This window comes from Centrocercus urophasianus, unplaced genomic scaffold (assembly GCF_019232065.1).
Source record: "Centrocercus urophasianus isolate 14NV4802_14NV808 unplaced genomic scaffold, USGS_Curo_1.0 seq_18, whole genome shotgun sequence".
NCBI classification, from domain to species: Eukaryota; Metazoa; Chordata; class Aves; order Galliformes; family Phasianidae; genus Centrocercus; species Centrocercus urophasianus.
The window spans coordinates 19,842,316-19,866,072 of NW_024884733.1; the positions used below are offsets into that span (position 1 = coordinate 19,842,316).

The 23,757-nt window shown below is 48.2% G+C and overlaps 1 protein-coding gene across 1 annotated transcript in view; it reads right to left on the reverse strand.

The window, feature by feature from the left end:
• The window catches only part of ERI3 (ERI1 exoribonuclease family member 3), an 88,582-nt gene that overhangs the window by 46,578 nt on the left and 18,247 nt on the right, over positions 1–23,757 (reverse strand). The window contains exon 5 of the mRNA XM_042819228.1: positions 6,734–6,806. Coding sequence (XP_042675162.1) covers positions 6,734–6,806 — 73 coding nt within the window. The remainder of the gene's footprint in view (positions 1–6,733; positions 6,807–23,757) is intronic.

Sequence of the window (23,757 nt, forward strand, 5' to 3'; positions counted from 1 at the left end):
TTATACTCTATTTTGCAAGCCAGGAAATTTAGCTCCTTTCTGGGGAACTAAGCGCAAGAAATGACAGTAACCTCTGGGGATCACAGCTTTCCCATCTGTTCCCTGGTAAGTCCACACAGACACATGCTTCATGGGAAACTGCTCCTGAGCTTTTAGGATGCAGTAGTGGGAAAGAAAAAGAAAGAAAAAAGAAAAGAGTAGGGAAGCACACACAGCCATTCTGAGTTAGACCAAGACGACCACTGCTCTTTTCTACCCCCCTGGGATGGGCACGCATGCTACCACAAGTCATCCAAAACCAGTGAAGCCTCCAGGCTGAATCTAGAGCCCGCCTCAGCCGTAGCAAGAGCAGCTCCTGAGACTGCAAGGAAAGGAAATGAGATGCGAGGCTGGGATCATTACTTTGAAACTATAAGCTCATGCCACTGAGCCAAAGCCTGTTATCCTGACATGCTGTGCCACCCCAGCAGCACTGATCATTTTCCAGCTCTGGTCCCCCCGGGAGCCCAGCTGCAGCCATGGGACCAAAGGGCCAGATCTTCAGACTCTCCCAGATGCCCTTTCCCGTTCAGACAAATATTCTCACTCCCTCCCTTTGATTTAAGAGTTCCTCTCCTGGCCCTGACAGTAAGGTATTTCTGTCCCACAGATTATAACTCACTCTGGGCTATTATTCAACTCCCAAGCCCTGGCCCTGCTGCATTTAGTCCAAACATAATATCCTTCATGCATATATTATCTGTCTCCCTATTATCTGGAATCATTTCGGAATTAAATTTCAGTCCTGCAATATTGGCTTGAAGAGCGGCTCGCTTTATGGGCTAGTCAAAGGTTAGAATACCAATCAAAATAACACTGCCGATGCAGAGAGACATTTTAATATTCCAAAACCCGGTAATTGTAAAAGGACATAATATTTTTTCCCTGATTACCCCAAAGGCAACACATGTTAACAAGGCGAGGGAGAAGAGTGAAAGAAATTTCAGAGTTCAGACAGCCGCACGACAGATTTAAAGGAGAAGTCATGCACGGCGGTGGCTCCAGGCCCGGCAGTGGGAGGCACCCTGCCCACCTCAGCCCCCATCGTCCTCCCAGAGGCAGCCCAGACGCCCTGGATCCACCAAGGGCAGCCTCACACCACGCAAGAGCTACAGTGAGATGGATGCAGCCAACACTCACCAAGCAGGAGAAAGCGCCCAACTTCTGCTCAGGCACTGAGCCTGCCCCACGTTAACCCTTCTGAGCTCGAGAACCTGCCTCAGCCCGCAGTAAGTTGTTCCAACAGTTAATTATTGCTTCTCTAAAATCTGCACCTGAACTATGTCTCACTTGGATTCCAGGCATTGGAGCTGCTTAAGTTGTTGTTCTGCCAGGCTGATGGAGCTTCTCACCACCTTCAGGCTCCCCATGTATTGCTCAGGGACTACAGCCAAGACACTCATACACCCTTCTCTCTGGTATCCTAGGCAGCTTCCAGGGCCTTTGACGTACAGAAAGTGTTCTCATGGATGCTGCAGTTCTCATCAAGTCTTCCCATTGCCAGAATCCCTACTTCTCCATCATCTCTGTGAGTCTCTCAGTGGGGTCCAAGCTGTCCCAAACAAGGAGGTGATCCAGCCCCGCTGCTCCTACTCAGAATGCCCTGCTTTTAAACCCAATGGCATCAATCTTCTGGATGCAGTACCTACACACTTTATAAAAAACGATTTTTAAGTTTTCTTCCAAGGCGTTGATAAAAGTGCTAAATACAAGAGGCCTGAGAAATAGATCCCTATGGGGCCCCACTAGGAAAACAAGAACTCCATGATGATTACCCATTTACAATTAAATGCTAGGAGCTGTCAGTTCGCTCGTTCTTAATCAATGTCATGTGTGCCATGTTGATTTTGTATCACTCTTGTTTCTTCATCAAAATGTCATAAGGTACCAAGTCAAATGCCTTCCAGAAGTATATTACATTGACATGGTTACCTTTATCAACCAAACATGCAGTCTCATAAAAAAAATATCAAGTTAGTTTGAAAAAGATCTAGTTTCCATAAATCCACATTGATTGGCATTATATTACCCTCTTTTCATTCTTTATTAATCATCTATGATATCTGGCTTTTCATTACTTTGCCCAGAATTAATGTCAAGCTGATAGGGCTATAATTACTTCATCGGTCATCCCATTTGCCCTTCTAAATTACTGGTACAACATTAGCTTTCTTCGAGTCCTCTAGAACTTCCCCCATGTTCAAAGACTTATTAAAAGCAACAAGAACAGTTGAGAGGTTCTCAGCCAGCTCTCTGAAAGCTCTTGTAAACCAGCTATGCAAAATGCCAACCTAAAGCAACCAGTTATTGTATCGTAACAGCATCTTGCTCACTGATACGACATCCTCTGCCTTTCAGTAAACACGGAGCAATGCATTTTGCTGTTAGAAGCAATCTTTCCATTCCCTTCCAGCTATGAACCAATGCCATTGCACAGACACTTTTCTTTCCCAATTTTCACAGAAAGGACATCCTTACTTCCCTTACCACTGGAGCTGTGTTTCTACTTTTGCTTCCCTTCACAACATCTAACATTGCTGCCTTCTGAGAGACCTATTTACTGAGGCCAGGAGCTCCAGAGCGAGGGATAGGGGGCTAAGAGAGCACAGCTCCCATGAAGGCAGGCAGGACAGGGTCTCAAGCACCAGGTGCCTGACTACATGCCTAATGCTTCAGTTGTGAAACACTGCCTGAGAAGTCCTTCTCTGTCATTTCTGACCTTCCTAGGCATTTTATATTCCCTATAGCTAGTAACTCAATCAACAGGCAATTGATAGCCATCACACAAGCACACACTTAGCCCTCAAGAGGTTAACTTTTGGAAGTAACTTTCAGATGTGTCAAAAAACAGCCTATTTCTCAACTGCATCCATTTTAATGTTCTTCATCCAAAGCACTCATGGCACTAATACCAAGTGCCTAAGAACTCCTTCCATCCCAAAGGCACAAGGAATTGTTAATTCAGAGAAGAGACAAAGACTTGCTAACAGCTTTTTGTTTGTTCAGAATGTGTTTACTTCCAGTTGCCAAATATTAACAAAAACATCCTATTACATCCTTCCTCTGTTGTATTTCACAAAGCCAGTAGATGACAAAATATTTGTCCATACGTATTAGCTGTTTGCTTCCAAGCTACAGAAACCTACAGATCACTAAAAGCTGGGCCTGGAAAACACCAGCCCTGTACTTATCCCAGCATGGACTTTCTGAAGTAACCACCATTTGCGTACCTAAAGACATGTGGACCTCTGTGAACAGAGATAAAAGATGGTCAAACGGGCCTGGATGAGAAAGGGACAGCCCTGGCTCTGCAGTGAGTATGAACATTGCCTTTTTTTTTTTTTTCCAAGTAAGTATTTCAAAAATAAGGAATAAAACAAATCCTTACACGTTCCGTAAAATATTCCTCAGTTTTCTTATAACTACGTAACCTCCAAAGAAGAAATGGAAGATGACAACACAGTGTTAAAAATAGCTCCCACAACCCAATTCTGGAGTCAGGGAACAGCCTGTGGCTCTGCGCCAGCTCCCCACCAACAGTTGTGCTGCGCTGCAAAAGAGACCATGAAGGCAGACTAGGGCAGGGGCCTCGTGTCAACAGTAGGAGAGAAACTGGCACCACTTCTTTGCTCTTTCACAGAAGAGAAGGCTGAAGTTCACAGAAATGATAAGGTTTGAAAGAAATGAAAGGACATGCATCTTCACACTACTGTGAACAAGCAGAGTTCAATTAATGCATAATTAAATAGCAAAACTCATTGCTGCAGGATGCTCTAGAAACTGAAAGCGTCAGCAGATTCAGAAAAAGAAACAAATGGCAGCAGATGCAGCAAACGCAGTGGGTAACAGGCACAGGGTCAGGGACAGCCACCAGTCCCAATCTGAAGGTAATGGCTGGGAACCAGAGCAGGCTGACCTGACCCACATCTGCATGTTGCACCGACAGCAGCAGCTGCAGCAGAAGCTGGCACAGTGAGCCACACCAGCTCCCAAAAGAGCCAGCGCAGCACAGATGGGAGCTGATCCTGGTGCAGCAGGCATTCACAAACCCATCCCTGTTACCTGAGGGTGCCAGTGGTGTAGCAGCCAGGTGACAGGTGCACAAGGGACACGTGCAGGCAGGATGGTGGCTCTCACGTGAGATGGTTTAAGGGGACAGCTAAAATGCTGTGGCATTCACAGAATGGCTCTGCTTCCTGCAGCCCTCCCTCCGTGCTCAGCTCATCGAAGGGAAGAACATGATCAACTCTCTGCCCCGAGTCAGCTCTACCCTGACAGCTCACTAGAGATACACGATCGCTCAGTGACATTAAAAATGTCAGCAAACACCGATCAGGCTTGGCAGCAGGGATGTGCTACCAGGCTGGGGGAGGCACAGGGCAAGGTAAAACTTCTGCAAACTCAGTCAAGTGCATGAGCAGCTTTTCTCCCTTTGTCTTTCACAGGAGGCTTTAGCTCAGATCCAAGACATCACGGCAGCAGGCAGGATGGAGCTCAGCATTACTGGCAAGGCCAGACCAGTCCCAGAAGGTTTCCTGGTGCAATACAAGTGTGCTCCATATGCATGAGCAGAGGAACATGCAATACGTCTCGATGCTGCACCACTACACACAGAAACAAACTATGTCTGCCTCATGCACGCACCTGCCCAGCACATGTCCCTGGATTCTGATTTGCAGCTCCCAAACTCAGTGGGATTCTCTCATTATCAGTGGTCACAAGCAGAGACCCAAGTAAAAGCCAACAGGATGCAGGTGGGACCGTTCTGCAGGAAGCTGCTTTCAGTCACGCATGCCATTTACACTCAGATGAACCGTTTTCTCAACATCTGAAAGATCCAAGTCTCCACATTATCCATGACCTAGAAATTAGCAGTTTCACACCACCCCCAACATCTTCACTTCATGGATCAGGTCAGAGGCACTAGGAGGTGTTTCTAAGTCAGGAACTTGCCAGAGGGAGGAGAAAAGGGGCCGCCTGAGCTCCAAGGGAGGAGCAGGGGGGCGAGTCACCCGTCCATCCTTATTTGTCTCATGCTGGGAGCTCAGACACAAGAAACTGAGACTGCTGGGTTCTGCTGCTCACACAGGATTATTTATTCAGGCTGGAAATGCCTTCTGATAAAAACAAACACACCTGCACAAGGACAAGCAGACACAAGCCCCAGCCCGTGTGTCCCATCCTACGCTCTAAGTCTGCAACCCCTGCAGCCAGCTGGGCAGGGGAGCATTCCCATGCTTCCCTCTGTCCTTCAGCCCTGTGCTTGGTGCTTCACCAATGCTCACCAGCCTTCAGCTCACTATCAGAGTTTATGCTGTAGCTCAGTGCATGAACACTTGTCTTGAAGAACGGCTGCTTGTCTGGTCTGCGTTACAACACATCACAGCCCCTGCTATGCTAAATCCTAGAGCCTTGAGCTATGGAAAAGAGCCGTAAGCCATCCATCCATAGACCCAGAGGAGGAGCACAGATGGATCAACCTACTGCTGAGCAAACATCATGGGACACAGGATTATTTTTTTTATTATTATTATTCTGAAGCCATCAACCTGCTGGTTATGTAGCTGCTATCCATTCACCGGAAGTTTAGTGAACTTCAAATGGCGATCATTAATGGTCACTGAACTGCAGAATGCCCCAACGTGCTTTCAGATTTCATTTACCAAGGACCAGCAATCAGCCAAAAGATTTGCTCTGACAGCAGGGAAATACAAGACCCCTTGACAAGTTCAGCCGGGAACGTGCTGCCAGCATCCCTTGTTCAGCTCATGTTCTCCCCCATTTGATGGAACAGATCATGCAAATTGTCCTTCTGTGGCCGCTCAGCCTGTCACTCATGCTTCCATTTAAAACAATAAATAAATAAAAAGAACAAAAGAAAAGCCCATGACTACAACAAGCTGTTTACAGGCAAATTCCACTTACTGAGACCCCTAATTATAAGGAAAAGGCACAGAAACCCAAATAAAACATGAAATTGGATGGGGGAAGGGAACCCTACTCACTCCAAGGTTTAATCAGAAGGACCACCCCAGATACGCTTTGCACAGATCCCAGCCTCCCCAGCCCTGCTACAGCTGGGTATCAAGTTCGTTTTTTCTTTCCACTCCCATTTGCCACTTGGGGCTTCACCATGTTTTTCCATGCTGGTGCATGGCAGGCTGCTCCTTGCCAGTCAGAGATGAAGCACCTCACAGCAAAGTGCAAGGGATTTTGCTCTGCAACTTGATCGCTGGTCTCTTAGGTGGACATGCTGCTGAGACAGCACAGCACGAAGGGAAATGCTCATTTTTATACCAGCATATTTGCCCACTTATCAACCAGAATTTTATCAGAAGGAAAGCATGCTCCTTGGAGCCTTATATGGCTGCAGACAAAACAGAGTGAGCAGAACTGGGATCAACAAAACCCTTGCTGGTGAGAGGCCTTGCAGCATCCCACTATTACATGGAGACACTGCACTGTGCTGCCACAATGGGTTTCTCCCCAGCTGCAGAACATATCCCATCAAGTACAGTAAGACTCTATTAGAGGAGATACAATAGGAGTCAGAGGACTCACTGAGACCAGCTTCTGAGAAAATAACTCATTTCAATGCAAAACAGCAGTAGTTATTAGACACCTCCTTAAGAGGAAAGAAGGAAAAAAAGGGGGGGGGGGAAGACAGAGACCATGGCAGCTTGCACAAAAGTACCTTTTTCAGATTAATCCACTGTTTGAAGTAATCAGCAACCGGCAGCCCTAAGTACTGGCATTGTCCTGGTAACCTGTAAGAGAGAAGAGAGAGCAGGTTTGATTCAATTACTTTCCTGACAACACAAACTCTGTTTTATTAAGCACAGTTCACTCTGAGATGGAAGAGCCCCTCCAGCCTGCAGGAGCAGGCTGCACATCAGAAAGGACAGCAGCAAACAAACCTCACGAGAGCACAGCTTGGCTGAAGCCTGACACACACCCAGCCACAGCCAGGCTGAAGATGCAAAGAGCTGCACACTGTCCCACTGCAGGTTTGAGCAGCATCGGCCAGATCTGCAAGCATGAGTCTTTAACCTCTGCCAACAGGGATCACTGTATGGGAACAGAGGGACACCAAAAGCCCTGGATTTGGAAAGTGGCTCCTTCTGCACAGTGCCAGCCAGGCAGAGAACCCTGCTTTGCCCATGGATGGGGAAGGCTGAGAAGCAAAACCGGGGCTCCAGCTGTGCTAGAGATGAGTTATAGGAGTCCTCTCCAGCCAGTTTGATCCAATCAGGAGTAATTGATGAATCTTGTTCATTCACGTACTGCTGAGCATGCCTGGGGCACTGGTCACAGGATCTTTAACTGAAGCGAAGGAACATCCCAAATAAATATGTCAACTAAATAAATGACTAAATTAGACTCATTTGTGCATGTTAAAAGCCACAACCCCAGGAATTGGCTTTTGCAAACAGAGGGGGTGGGGAAATCTCACAACTTCCTTAAACATGTGGGGACTGCAGGGGAGGAGGGAAGAGCCGCAAGTGCCAGCATCAGCTGCTCCAGCATCTCAGCACACATCTGTCCAGGGCAAAATACAGAGAACCCAGACTGGACTTGAGATTCAGGACTGAAATTCAGGAACAAATTCTGAGCTGAGTGCACCATCAGCCCCTGTACGGTAGCTAAGAGCTCAGCCTATCTCCAAGCCCTCTGATTTCCAGGGCAGCATCCCTTCAGATCTAGAGCAGCTGAACTATGAAGAAACCAAGGGGGGATGCAGACAGCACATCTGTGGGTAACATGAGATTCTGTGTATCACAGTAACCAAAGGAGCGCTGCTACCTAATTCCTAAAGGGAAGAAAAGGACAAAAACTGGCAAACATATTCAAAGGAATCTCCCAGAAATACGTGACCAATGCAGCTGCCATGCCCAGCCCCAGCAGTGAGCTGCCTTTGTGAGCTTGCTTAGGGTGAGGAAGGGAAAGACTGTGCTAAAACCAAGCACCTGGTCCTGTAAAGACATACATAGCCTCATTTAGGAGTGTCAATTTAAGCTATACAGAAACATTTAAATAAAGAGGTCCATAAGAATCTCTTCTGTCAAAAGAATGAGCTTACAGCAGCAGAACCGAGGCGATCTGCAAGGTAAGCAGCACAACCTGACAGCGTGCTCTCATCTCTTGGCACAGCTCATCTAATGCCAGTACCATCACAACTGCATGGCCACCACATAAAAGTCAGCCTGCTCTGTGCCATTACCCGTGTCCATGACGCCCCAGAGCTGAACAGACATAACCAAGCCCAACCAGCATCCTAGGAAAGCTGCTTTCTATGAGGGCCAAATGAAAAAACATCACAAGGAACTATCTCAAAGAAATGATGGGTCTAACAAGGGAATCAGCTCAACCTCTGGGACTGCTCACTTTAGCTGGAGAGGACCACAAGAGCTGTTAGTAAGAAATGTGTTACTAAATGGTTTCCCCTTTCAGCCCAAGAAATCTTCATTAATACAGCCTTCAACCTGGCTCCAGCTAAAGGAATAATTCTCATCCCACCTAACATTTAGACATGGCATAGGACAAGCCAGAACAGAACTGTTCTTGTTAGCCACACGAAATGACAGCTAACCACCCAGTTCAATGAATGACATGAAAGCATTTCCATACCCGTGGGATCAAAAAGGATAGGAAACAGGACAGCTTGGTTCTTCTCCCACCCTGAGACTGATGGCAGTAAGCCCAGGGCGCTGGACAGTGGGACTTTAATTGGAGAAAATAAATGTTCCAAATAAATATGTCAACTAAATAAATGACCCATTTTTGCAAACAAGTAACAACCCCAGAAACTGGCTGTGGAACTGTGTGACCTAAGGACATTCCCCCTCCCCCTCTGTGCTTCTGCTCCCCTCATTTCACATTAGCACCAGAGAGACTTTACCAAGTTTTTAAAGCACTGGCAGCTCCATATTCATACCACAACCTGGGCAGGCTGTCAGCCTCCGCTTCCTGAGCTGGAAGATTCAGGTCGGGTGGCCCCAGGCTATCAGGGAGACAGCCCCTGAGCACCTTGCCCTTACTGAAGTACAGCCCTGTGTTCTGGTGTAGTCCAGGGCTGCAGAGGTCTCGGCATAGACGTGGGGATCTGGGGGCTCTCATTGCACCGAAAGCAGGATCCAGGAAAGCACTCCTAGCTTCAAGGTTGTCACCTACAGTGGGTCCGTGCTCCCTCAACCTAGGGAACAGGCAGCAGTTTCTCCATCACCTTCTCCAGGTTGGAATAGGCATGGCAAACCTATGACTCTACTGGGGAATAAAACTGCCAAGGCCTTTAAGAAAGCATCTCCATTTATTAGAATCACTGTTGATTTGAGCAGCTCAGCTGGACCAAGCTGGACCAGGCTCTGAGCAACCTATCTAGCTGTAGGTGACCCTGTTCAATTGTAGAGGAGTTAGACTTAGACAGCCTTTAAAGGTCCCTTCCAACTCAAATTATTCTATCATTTGGCAAACAGACCTTATGCTCAATATGGCTCCTCATCTGGTAAAATTCAATCTTGATGAGCAGAGCGGCTGTGCTCAAGCAAATAGCTCAGGATACAGAATCATAGAGTCATCAAGGCTGGAGAAGACTTTCAAGGCCATCAGGTGCAAACGTCAACCCAACCTGCCAAGTCCCATCATTAAACCGTGTTCCTCAGTGTCACATGCATGTATCTCTGAAATACCTCCAGGGATGGAGACTCCTCTGCTTCCCTTGACATCAAGTGAACAACAAAGATCCCACCATGCTTCCAGCTTCTGAATGAAGTCTCGCTGCTTCCTCTCCACAAACAATCTCACCAGCCAACGACTGTGCTTCAGGCACTTGCCAGTGAGAAGCCTGAAAATGGCTGCGGGATCCTCCAGCCTCCAATGCAGCTCTGCTTAAGCCTGCACTTCCATTTTCAGAGAGCCCCCTCATCCCAGGCTCTGTTTTCCACCCAGCCCTGGTCCTCTTCATGCTGTGAGGGAAACAGGGGCTGGAGAAGAACGGGATGTAAACGCAAAGTGAGGTCACCTGACTGCATTCCTCCCAGTGAAACCAGTGAGAAGCGCACAGCTCAGCAGTGATAAACGGCCTTGCTTTAGTTATCACTTCCCTTAAGTTAAGGAGAGCAGCCTAGTGATGGATGGGCTGGAATTCGGTTATCGGGGAAGGCTGTCAGCCAGAGTTGCCTATCTCCACACACATTTAGCAGGGCATCATTATGCGATGGCATGGAGTTAAAATATGACCAAGGGTATTGAAAGTAAGAGAGAATGGGATTAAAAAAAAAGAAAAAAAGGCAAATTGAGCAACAATAAAGGAGCGTGAGGCAAGAACGTTATCGTACGAGTGACACCTTTTATCTCGGTCTGGTTAGCTAGAGCAGGGCACAAATTGGTCCTTCCTCCACTATTGTATCCTCTTGTACAAACAGAGGCAGATAAAATGTGTCACCGGTGCAATAGCATATCAATTTAACCCTAATTATCTAGGGGGTCAAACTAAGAAATAGGGGTTTCTCATTTCAACAGGTTCCTCCGCCTCTGCTCAGAGCCACCACATTAATATGGAAGGGAGGGTTGGCCATAATTGATTTCCGTCACTCAGGTGGTCCTCGTGTATAAAAAATTAATGCTTGATTCTCCCAACTCATCAGAGCTGGTTAACGTCCATCTGCTTCTGGGTTCAAGATGTCAGGAGACAAAGAAATTGGGCCACTTTCTACACACTGGGTGTATTGATATTGAGGCAGTTTAAAGAATAAGTCCCTCTTTGGGAAAGATAAAGGGACATTAAATCTTGATATTTATAGACCTGGTTGTAGCTTTCAAAAAAAAAAAAATCACGCACCGGAGACCTCAAGTTGGAAGAGATGCAGAACATTTTAATTGCCAACCTCGCTGCACTGAGCTGCCAAGGAGAGGGCAAGCATGCTTCTGCTCTGGAAGTCCTCTGCTGAAGGAGCATGGGAAGCTTCAGTGGAGATGCTGAGATGTGGCAGCACAGAGCAGAAGCAAGGTGTCACCCAAGGGAGTAGGACAGCTGCCAAGAACAAGGCTTGGTCAAGGGCTGGATTAGCCCCTGCCAGGTGACTGCCTTCTCTGCGCCTCCATCCCTCTGCCTCCATCACTGCACTTCGCAAGCAGCAGCTGTACCAAGACAATACCTTTTGAGAGGGTTTGAGAAGCCCTAGGCTCTTGCAGAAACCCTGAGACAGGTGCCTTCTCTTCTCCCCCCCCCCCCATCTCGCTCTGCCTTCCTTCCATCCTTTCAGTTCTCTCAGCCACCCCCAAACTTGTCACAGCGCAACAAGCCTACGAGCTGCACATCAGCTTTAAATATCAGTGTGCGTGAAGCTGGGACATGAGAGCAGGGAAGTGGGAACAGACAGAGCCAGCCTCCATCGCCTGTCAGTGAGCACTAATGAATTTCAACACCAGCAGCCATTGCTTCAGATGGGCTGGCGAGAGAAGACGGAGTTGCAGTGAGGAGCCTTTGCAGGAGCAGCCTGCCTTGTTTCAAAGCCCCTCTGTTAATAAATGTCAGAGCTGAGCTGGCTGCAGCCCTCATACTGGGATGAGTGGTTTGGGGGCAGGGGGGGACAGGCAGCTGACAGCATGCAAGTACTTGGGCTGGCACGGCTCCTCCTGCTGCACTCCCAGATGGGAGCCAGAAAAAAGTCCCAGAACCCAACGGGCACACATCCACTGTAGGGAATCAGAAACAACCTCCAGAGGAGCCACAACTGCAACCCCATCATCACCCAATGCCACTTGCTGGGGTTGGAGCTACGGAGAACAGTCCCAGGGTTGGGCAGAGGGGTGCAGAGGCACCCACGCACTCTGCCTGTACTACTGGCAGCAGCAAAGGCTGACCAGAGCAGTCTGCCCCTCTGCTAGCATAAATGCATTCCTGAGGCAGCAGCAGCATCCAGCACAGGGCACCACATGGCAACCGCACCGATGCACAACATGAAGGTCAATGCAAGTCTTCTTTACAAATGTCAACCTGTCATCTCTGGATATTAATGAGGGCTGACCAGCAGCTAAAATGCATCCATGCTCCATTAGTAATAAGAGAGCCACAATGCAGGAGAAGAGCATACACCGAGGCGTGCGGAGGCTCCGCAGGGCCTGGGGAGGTGTGCTGATGCACAAAGATAACAGAAGCCATTCTAAGTACCCAGTGAGGGAAGCAGGCTGCACACAAACCCCTTCACTGGAGAGCATGTTAGCTTTTTCCATCAATCTTTAATTGGATTAGGGTAATGAGGCCAAAAAACCCAGGCTAAGCAGCGAGGCTAATACCTGGCACTCTCAGAGCTTCCTGTCTCTTTCTGGCCAGCACTGCTTTCCCTCTGTCCCACTTACATTTCCACCTAGGAAGCCCCAAAGGCTCACCATCACTTGCTTGCCCTGTAAAGTACGGCATGCCTTCCACTGCCATCAACCTTAATGAAACATGAAGGCATTTAGCACCATGTGAAATCTGGCCCTTTTATGGGTTTCTGTCTGTGCGTCAGCTCGATGCTGGCAGAGATGCTATCTCAACATTAAAAGCAAGGCTGTAACACAGTAGGTATTCAGCCTCCAACAGAAGATGTTCATCAACAATTGCACACACATGATGCTACAATAAATCTATGTGCTACTGCTTAACAGCTTCTCTTAAAAAGATTCATAGCTCTATTTACTGGGCCTGATTCTCCTGCTATACATGTGGGAGTAAATCTGGAGTAACTCTACTGCTGTTAGTAGGCAGCCAGTGGGAATAAGTAGCCATGAAAGTAAGCTACAAATGCAGCCTTTTGATTTTAAATAACCACCTAATTACCATGCAGGAAAGCAGGACTTGCTGGTTTTACAGTTCAACTGAAGTTAGGGGTGCAGCAGGCAGAACCTCCAAGTTCTCCATATCAGCAAAGCAGCATTCAGGGTCAGGGCAAATGCTGCCTTCCAGCAGGGAGGAGGGCTGGGGGGAGTTGCCTTTGACAACAGAAGGGCACCAAGTTGCTCCCAATGAAAGAGAAATTGGAAAGTGTCCAAGGCTGAGGGTCACCTCCTCAGCCGTGAGAATCTGACACTATATAAAAAACTTTAAAACAGATTTTTACATGCAGGCTTGCTGCAACAGATTGGCTGCTTATAACATCACAGAGTACCTTATCAAGAGCAGTGTACAGTCTTAGCATACTGCACACCTCTGGCACAGGCATGTTCTTGATAGAAGTCACCAGCCATGACCACAAGCTGCAGGTGGGGAGTTTCCCATCTTCACTGTACAGGAAATAAAGCGCTGGGACAGAGAAGTGGGGAACCTCCTCACTGCAAACACACTAAGAAAAGACCCCAAGTGAGCTGTCTGAGCTTGAAGTCAGCCCTTCTTAGAGCAGCAGGCTGGAATAGAGATCTCTATTTAAATGATTCTGTGATTCATGCTGCAGTGGAGGCCAATTAGAAACACAGAGCGTGTCCTTCTTCTATCTATATAGCCTGTTAGGGAGTGTTTCATACAGAGCCTTGTCTCGTAATCGCCTGGTCCTCTGCATATGAGCTGGCTGAAGAGGCTGCACTCAGACTCCTGCTGCAGAGCATCATGTCTACTCCTCAATTAAGGCAGGGCACATGATGCAATGAGCACATCCACAATGCATTGTGTCCAAACCCCCTCAAAACCCAAACAGGCACAAAAAACTGAACTGAAATTAAAGGTGCTTCTCCCCAACTGCACAGTTTCCCACTGGAGTAGCTCCCCAAAAAACTGGAGCATGCGAAACCCAGAGCGAGGTGCTGCTCAAGGGCAGAGCATGCATCCTGTTCCAGCTCCCTTCCCGACAGGCAGGAGAAAGCCTTGTCTCTCCCATCCCTTGCCTGTCCTCACCATTTAGCTCGTACACTCTTCAGGACCAGGGCTTCTCTGCTATGAGTCATAAACTGTTTAGTGCCTAATGGTAAAGCCTATAGACGCTTAACATAATACAATCATGTCACTTAAAGGCCATTAGTCTCCAGTCTGAACAGCATTTTTCCAGTCACGAAGGAGAGCTGCCAGCTCGGGAAGGCAGAATAAGGACGTGGGTGGCCACATGGGTCACCGGATCCACAGACACCCAAATGACTTCTGTGATTACCTCCTCTTTCTCTCCCTACTAAGGGAAAGGAGGCAGTGGGATGGGGGTAACTCCATCCCCTCTGCTGATATATAGCTGAGCATTACATGCATGACAGCTCCGTGTGCTTTCAGCACAGGCTGTGAGCACAGGACGCCCAGCACCCTGAGAAACAGGGGCTGAGCACAGGTTTCTCTGCTGTTACAGATCAACTCTACACAAGGGGAATCCACTTTGGGTTTCTCCTTCAGGGAGAGAGCCTGCTCCCCACCTCCAAGCACGAGCTGCCATTAGTATTTGCTTCAGCAGAGAGAAGGAGCAGTGAATCCTCCAGAGCAAAGGACAAGTGCAGCAATTAGGATGCAGGGGCTGCGGGAGCTGTTTAACAGCCCGACCCAGAGGTCAGTGCCGCCAACTCCCAACCCCTGCATAAATATTGTATGAATCAGGGAGAGGGGCTGTTACAAGCCAGCATCAGCCCTCCCCCCTCCATCACCACTCCGCATCTCACTAGATGTGCCAGCAACATTATTTACAGATGTGACAGTCAGGGAAATCACTTGAGTAACCAGGGGAATGGGGAAGAGGGCTGCTCGGCAGAGAAGGAGCCTGTGGCTGCAGCCTCACCCCCATTCTCCAGCTCCTTGCCTGGGTCAGAGGCTGCCCAGAAAAGCTGTAGATGCCCCATCCCTGGAGGTGTTCAAGGCCAGTTTGGATGGGGCCCTGGGCAGCCCGAGCTGGTAGGGAGCAACCAGCCCCTGGCAGGGAGGTTCCAACTACGTGATCTTTGAGACCTCTTCCAAGCCATTCTATGATTCTGTGATCCTTATGGACCCCTACCAACTTGAGATATTCTATGATTCTTACTGCAGGGCAGCCACAGCTGCTGACATCTCTGCAGATTCCCCTACCTGCTCTGTTTGGCACCAACCACCTTCTCTAACCATGACCTGCCCACTGTTTGCCCTCTGAAGATCACATTCACCTACAGCTCCAGTCCAGACTGGCACCATCCCTACAGCATCCTAGAAGGTCCTCTCCATCCTATGTGTGTTCTTTTACTGGAGATGGCCATCAGCTGCATACCTGCTATGATGCTCTGCATAAGTGCAAACCTGCTTTCAGGATCACTGAACCACTGAAATCAGCAACTGCTGAGGACAAGGACAGGAGCAATTCTCCAAATGTACATTAGCAGCACACAAATTCCTAAGGGCACAACACACATCCCTGCCCAGGGTAGTCACAAGGGCTGCAAGATGGGGAGCACAGCCTGGATATACTTCGGTCCCCAACACTCCTCCAGAAATGCTTCTGCTGCTCTGTGGTTGGCTGCTGAATGCAGGGCAGGCAGAAGCTCAGACTAATCATTCTCAGCTTTCCTGAGCTCACTGTGCAATTAATGGGCTTAATTATTGATGGCAAAGGCAGGGAAGGAAGGAAAGAAAGAAAAAGCCAACGAGAAGGGAATGACGTGGGGGTGGCGGGCGCCAAAGGTCTCCAAAGCTCCCCTCAGCCTAGAGCAGAGACAGAGCCCCTAGCTGCTCCGCAGCTCCCATGGCCCTGCTCTAATGCTCCCTGACATGCCTCTGAAAGCAGCGAGCTGTTTGCAGTCACCACCGTGATTTGTTAGTAATTATTTTCACGGTGTCACATTGCTGTCACTCTCTTAACAAAGAGACAGGCAGCCCGAGGCTGCCTGCGAGAAAAAAACAGCAGAGAAAAGGAAGAGTCAGGCACCCAGGGATCCTCTTTGCTTCCTGGGTTTCATAACCAGAGTCCCTACCAGCTTCTGAAGGAACTTCTGAGGAAAAGTGGCAAGTGAGAATCATTTCCCATCCAGGTCACAGAAAGAGGAATTAATTACTGAGCCTCCTCCTAATTTCACATTATCTATACAACTGGTGCAAGACCCTGGTGCTTAAACCTGCTTAAGTCACCAATTTCCTACAGCAAATGCAGAAAACTTCAGCAACTGAAAAATTTCAGCTTTCTTCTTGCAAGCTCTGAATTCTTTCATACAGTCTTGCCATTGGGCTGAATTACCCTGCTGGCAAATCTTACCTCCGCCGACCGGCTTTGCATGCGTTAACCCCTCCACACCAGCCTCATTCATTCTGTCACACTGCTGCGCTCCGTGTGTCAGGAACACTCCACTTGGCATTTCCCAGTGCCAGGGATCTTGGCAGCTTCCTCACACCTGAAGCTCACAACCTGATGGCTTGCCAGCTCTGTTTTCTTGCAGACACCACAGGGATTTGACAAGAACCTCCCCTCAACCCACCCTCCACCCATCCATCTCCCACCTGCCATGCGACCGCAGCCATCCATCCTTCGGCTAACGTGTCACTCAGATGTAATCACTCCTTTCCCGTAACTGCAGAGCCTGCTCAGGCCCCCGAGGAATGGAAGCTATTTCAGCACCCGAAGTGTCACACAACATAAAGACAGAGAGATGAAAGGATGAAAGGCTCAGACACCTGGCCAGCCAGCCCTTCAAGCACCCTGTGTCTCTACGCAGAAAGCAAGTGGGCTTCATACAGCGCAATCCCAGGTCTGAATTGCATGAGACAAGCATTCTTCCTTGACAGCACACCGAGGTCATTCCCTGTGTCGGCAGAACCTGGGCTATGGAAATATTAAGCCTCACTTTCTAAGCAAAACCCTCCCACAATTAACTGCACAGAAGAGCACTGACTCAGAGGGCAGCTCCTTTTCAGGGGTCCTTTTAATAATCAGAAATGGCACACGCATGCTGTGAAGAATTAGGATCACCATTGGGAAGCTAAATGGCCCATAAAATGTAACCGTTCTCCTCAGCTTGGAGAGTATGGTGAGCTGGAGAAGAGGGGCTGCAGCCTTCCACCTTGCCTGGCTGCACAGCACGTGGCTCTGTGCTAAGGATGGAGCTGAGCCCAGCCCTGGCTGACACTGGCACTGACAACAACCCAACGTGATTTAAGAACTGAGCAGGGACAGTAGAGATGACCAAAGGCACCTACAGAAGGAGATGAAGGGTCACTTGGAATGCAAGTGCTGGGCAGATGGAAGGAGGAAGCCCTCAAAGGAGGCAAAGAAAGCTGAAGGGTTCCAGGCAGGACAACAGGTTGGGCAGCATGAGCCTCCCACACAGCACCGCTGGCACGTCACACTGCATCCTCACTCCTCTTCCCCCAAGTCTTCACAAGACGCGCTCTTCAGGGTGACAAACACACAGGAAAAGGGAGCTCCAACATGGAATGGACTTAGCTCAAAAAGTTATCTGCAGCTGTGGTGTCCCACACTCACCCAGACATCCACTCCTCAGGCTACAGAGAGTGGCTGGACAACGCACATGAGAATACGCTGGAGGGAAAATACCAGGGATGACCTCAAGATGGCCCAGTAGGTCTGTGCCAGCCAGGAGCTCCAGGAGGAAAGGGACTGAACCCATCCAGGAAAATGGCTCCCAACAGGAAACAAGCATGCAAACAATTAAAATGCTTTCAAGAAAGCCACCGAGTTATGCCAAGCTCGACTATAACAAAGAGGCTGCTCCTAGGCTAGCAGTATTTTTCAAGCAGGGCTCTCCAACCTGAGCAGCCATGATCACACTACTCCCAGCAAAGCCACTGGGAAGGCAGCAGTGATGACAACACACAACCACCTTGCTTTTGCTGGGAGCTCAGAGGAGCTGAGATCCAAAGGGAGACAGCTGACATTTCAGCCCCAGCATGAAACACTACAGCTGTCTAGTGCTAGAAAAATTAAGCTTTTTGAAGCAATAAGGAAAAGTCACAACTGATGAAACTACTCTCATGCTGCACACACCTGAACTCAGATGATAGAGTTCTCCAGTGGTGTCTCCTTAACCATCCTCAAGTCAGCCAGCTTTCTGACCCCTCAGGGCATGGGGTAACCATGAAGTTGAGTTGCTATCAGAGGCCTCTCATATATGCAAGGAAGGCCAGGGATGCTTTTTACCAAATATTCAGTATGGATCCATTGGTTTTGAAGCTGTTTTGCCTAAATTCATTACAACGCTGGACACAGAATTCACCTTAGAGATTTCTATTGCAGAAGGAATTATTTTTCCCTATTGTATGATAAGATGATACTGGGACCAATGGCTTGCATTCAGTCCAGCGTAGCTGTTCAAATACAGCTTGCATTACTTTATCCAAGTATGGAAAATCCACCTCTCCATTTGTTACCCCACCTCAAGGGTTCATTGCTGGAAATGAAGTATTTCATGCAACGCCTGTCTCATTTTCCCCTACACCATAAATTTATTTCAAGTTTCTCCACCAACTTCTTTGACGCTGATTCCCAAGCAGCAGCATCCATGCTCCACAGTGTGCATCAGGCATCACAGCTCAATAAATCTTTGGCAACTACAGCCCTGACTATGACAAACATCTCTGCTATGACGCACCAGGCAAGCAGCAGACCCAAAAGTGATAGTCCACTGTATGGTGATCCCTACACAAAGATTTCATGTCCAAAACTTAACACAAAGGCATTCTCACGGTCACACATCTCAGTGCTGCTCGCAAGAAGCCTCATGCAATCAACACATTTCAAACAAAGGCAGGAACAGGAGACAGGTGGGGAACCGATGCAGAGGGATAACAAAAATCAAGGGTGCAAAACTGATTTTAAATAAGCATTGTACACTCTTATTTTTAAGGGAAAAACCTTAAAAATCCAAGATTTATTTTGCATCACTGATATCATTTCCTTTAAAAACAAAAAGCTGGCCTGCAGGGTCACAGAAGTGAATGGGGTCTGTGCTGCTCCCTGTAAGTGCTAGAGGAGAGCATGCTCATAAGGCTCCCTTGCTCAGCTCCGGCAGTGCACTTTAGGATGTAATTACATGAACAACTCCATCAGCAGAGCTGACTCAAAAGGTTCCTGACCCTGGATATTCAGTCCCATCCCTGCACTGCAGTTCACCATCCTCTTCTTGAGCCAATGTAACCACGTGAAAGGATATACCACAGGCTTGGTCAGCAAAACAATCTGCATTAAGGTAACAAAAAAGCTAATCCAAAGATTTTAGTTGGAATTACTGTCTTATTTTTAAAGGCAGATTACTACATTTCTGTTACCAGCTCTTCCCTCAAAGCCACTCTCTAAACATAGCTTCTGCAATGCCGTCACCTAACCAGCTCACCCTATGCCTTCTCCTGCCTCTCCCCACAGCTACCCACGCAGCCCCAGGCACTCAGGGGCTGCCTGCAACTTCTGCCCCATGCAGAGACTGCTGACCCTCTTCTGTTACTGTGATAAAGAAGAGCGCGCATAAAGGACACCAACACCATTGATTCTTCATCTTCTTCATGACCTAATGCTGATCCCAAGCCAAGCCATAAGGACAGAAGGACAGAAAGACCTACCTACTGACACGCTCTGAGCTGGTATCAGAAGGCAAGTGTCCTCCCAGTCAGCGCCACTTGCACAGCAAGGGCTAAAAGAGTAACACTGAATTAAGCAGTGGTATAATTAATTGCTCAGAATTTACTAATGTGCAACCTAGGAAGAGCACCAAGGGCTATAAACATTTCAAGATACTTCACAATGTTATATCACCGCATTAGAGAGTACCAGCATTTTAACACTTGTTTAAGAAAATAAAATACAACTGTGCAGTAGCTTCCTGTAAAGAAATAAATTAGCGCACTGTAATCAGCCACAGTAAATGCAGTACAAACATCTTCATACTGCAGGTACACAGAGCCAAGCCTACGCATGTTTTTACTCTTCTGCTGCATTTGCAGAATGATCCAAACCTGGAAGGTTTAATGTGCTCCTGACATTAAGGTGCAGCTCTGAGGTTCACCAGATGTGGCTTCAGCTCCTTTCCCTGCCTCTGCCTATATGTACGATGCACGTGTGACCACAGGCCTATCACCTACCTGCGCTGCGTCTCAGCTCTGTAGCAGGAACACACAGTGAAAACGTTCCTTTGGTTGCCAAGATTAATTCACATTGTGCTTACAGAGCGGGCAAAATGGTTCCACACACAGAGGGAGGCAATCTGACATTTCAGAAAAGAGAAACCACACTAAAGAGCTTACAACACAAGGGCTCAACCTCGGCAGACTCCGAGTACCCTCTTTTTCCACTAAAATCATCTCCTGCAGACAGCGGCTCCCTCGGCCCTTCAGGGGTACGTTACCTTCACCACTCAATGCCACATCAATGTGATTTGTTTAACCACCAGCAGCAGCTCCACCTGCGCGCAGGATGAGGCTCTGGCACTAAAGCTGGGTCTGAATCCGGCCCTGGAGTTTTCAACTCAGAGGAGAGCTCCTTGCAACAGGCTGAAGGAATCCTCCTGCTGTGCCCGAGGACCGTGTGCCTAACGAGGCTGTATCCCAACTCATATTTTAGCTTGGCAGGTCTGGTGCTCCTTTCATCTTTTGCTTCAGGTAGCTCTCTTTAATTAATAACATTTCTGTGTCGGCACAGGGAACTTTCCACCCAGAATGAATGGCCTTCTCTCATTAGACCCACGACTGTCATGATGTATTCAAGAGCAGGAGTGTGATTCATTCCCTTGTCTGGGAATGAGGGGTGCTGCTGGGGGGTGGAGGGGAGAAGTCTCTGTAATGAGTGACTGATATTTGCTGAAGCTGAGATGCGACTCTGTCGGCTTGAACTGCCTTGTCAGGACATGCCTTCAGAAAGGTGATGTTCCTACTCAAGAGGTTTTCCTCATTAAAGAAATTGCATCTTAACAAGAGGGAAAGGGAGGGGCGGCAGGAGAGCTGCTGTCTCCCCGACTCCAGCCTGGCTCAGAGCTGAAAGCCGGCAGCCAGCAGCACTCTGTTTCGGAGCCCTCTCTCTAGCAGCAGCAGCCAAATCTTCCAGCAGTGACTTTCCTTTGTGTTTTGCTCCATGACCACGACAAGGCTATGAGTAGCAGGGCAGAGGACCTCAACTGGTGCTCCACGAGCCCTTCCCAGGTGCATGTCCGTTTCCTGGCTCCTTGTGACTGGTGCTCAGAGGGAAGCCACGCAGAAAGAGCTCTGTAATCTACCAGGAAAGCTCAGATGTTCGAGAAAAGTCAAGTGCGCAGCCACAATGCACCTCATTCTCTGAAGACTCCTAAGACAAGCAGAGGCTTCATGGGTCCTTTAGCAGCTGAGCGTCTATCTTGAATGCTGCTAGACACCCTCATAAGAGCTCTGCACCTTGGCTGTTCCTCTTGCACTTTTCTCTCAGCTGAGTACTATGCATGCTGCAACTCCTGGCTTTGACAGGTTATTTACCCACCTTGTCCCCGCATCCACCACTGGATGGTGACAGGCTGGTAGGTCCTTCTCTGTGACCCAGCCAACACCCCAAATTCAATTTGCTCATCTGTGTGCTTCCCGGTGCCCTGGCATCTGCTGGAAGCACTCACAAACAGACAGGCCTGTCCAGAAGACATCATTCCCCAGCACGTGTAGAACGGCACATGTGGACTGAAGCCAAGCAATGCCCAAGTCATTGCTGGAGAAGCCAGGAACAAAGCTGCACAGTTTTCTACCATCAGCCAAGCTAAGGACAAGGAATTACAAACCACACAAGAAACTGGTAAGAGGAACACAGCTTGCTCCAGAACTCATCTAGAATCCAGTGGGAGTTTCACCATGCAATGCTTCCAGGAACATGTTCCTCCAAACTTGGACAAGCAGCACCACCTCCCCTCTCTGTCCCAGTACCTTCAGCGCCAAGCGCGTGGACTCCACTTGGTAGAACAGGGCATCAGCACCACTGCAAGTCTTTTAGGGAAGCACAAGGTAATTCCCTGGAATATTTCCTAGATGTTCCACCTCTCTGAGAATGCATCTCCCTGTCTAAGCAGCCTCGTTTCAGCTCTGTGCCTTCCCTCTTTAAAAAGAGATGCTCAGTTCTGCTTTGCTAAACCCTATTTGGCAATGTGTCTACACACACGCAAACTTAATTAGTTTAGGAGGGAGACTCGGCATTTGTGGTGACGGATAAAAGTAATGGGAAATGAGACAAGTCAGAGCTGGCAGGGAGTCCTCACTCAAGCCTCATTCACTGGCATGGAGCTAATCAGATGTGACGCTGCACGCTGCTGCACCCAATCAGTGGCAGAGCAGTGCGATGCGCTACTCGCTGAACGGCTGCAGCCGGGCTCCCCGTATCTGTGGTTGGAAACATGAAATGTACTTTCTGCTCTGCCCTGGAGACGCTTCAGGATTGAATTCTGAAGTTAATGGTTTAAAACATTTTTTTAAAAGGAAGAGGGAGAAATGAACCACTCACTGCAGCCTCATGGCCAGGAGTGGAGTGTTCTTTTCCAGCTGACTAGTGAGGCACAGTCCATGCAAAAGACTGCTGCAAATGGTGAATCAAGTATCTGGGCTCCAGAGCTGCGTGTCCTGCTGGCTCAGCTCACCCCACAGTCCCCATGGCTCACCAGAAACAGGGCTCATCTTCACTATATTTCCCCACTATCGGCCTCTGATGAAAGAGAAAAATGCAGAAGGTTGTCTATTTCATACAGACACTGAGTTATGATGCCATTATCTGGAAACCTTGTTAGCCTGGTGTGAAGGGGATGGAAAGATGGGCTTTGAGACATAGCAAACCACAGTTAGTTCCTCACAACCACCACCAAAAGCAGTAAACTGGACTCTCAAAACAACAACAGAGAAGGAAAGCGCCAAGAAAAGAGATTGGAAACAGATGTTTAGCACATCCCTGCAGCTGTCTTTGTGTTGGACTCTAACAAACGCTTAAGCACAATTTACAAAGAAAAACACATTAAACCAGTGACAGAAGAATTGGCAATATACTCATGTTCAAGTTCTGGTCATGACCCCAGCAGAGTCCCAGCAACTTCTGACTCAAAAGAGCATGGCAAATTCCTCATCTGTACTAGCGCTTGTGCTGCTGCTTCTATCCCCGTATCTCATGCCTCACTAATCATACCATGTGGAAGCAAGGAGCTGCCACTCTACAAAGACCACTCTGCAGGGAAGGAACCGGTGCTGATTGCTCCCTGGCTGTGCGCAGTTTATTTAGGCTTCCAGCTTGTGGAAACCAACGTCACAGTGAGCACCAAGTAACACTACTAACGAGTTGTGGATGTCAGCTTAGCTTCGTATGTGTCAAGTCCAGGCTTTACTGATGTGATAACAACAGGAGCCTTAACCCAGCACTCTGAGGAAATGAAAAGCTGAAGCAAGTTTACAGCAATCCAGGTGAATTCAGCGCAGTATGATAATACTCTGCAAATATCTTACAGGTTAGATTAATTTCATTCACTTCTTCAAAATCACTTTCCTGGGTTGCTGGTCTAGCTGTTTACATGGGAAAACATGCACATACACCAGCACTTTTAGACCTCAGCGCAGGTCCCCACCTGGAACTCTCTAGATGCCAGTCACCCCACTCAGGAACATGACCTCAGCGATACAAAAGACTAATGAAGCATGTCAGACCTGGCTTGTATTCTTTTCCCAAAGACTACTTTAATTCACATCCAGTTAACGTGCCAAGATGACAGGGACAAAGGATCTGCATGCCAAAGTCAGGTAAAGACTACTGCTTGATTTGAGTGTTCAGAGATGGAATTTCATTTGTATGCTTAGGGATGATCATCCCTTTGGAAAACATGTTG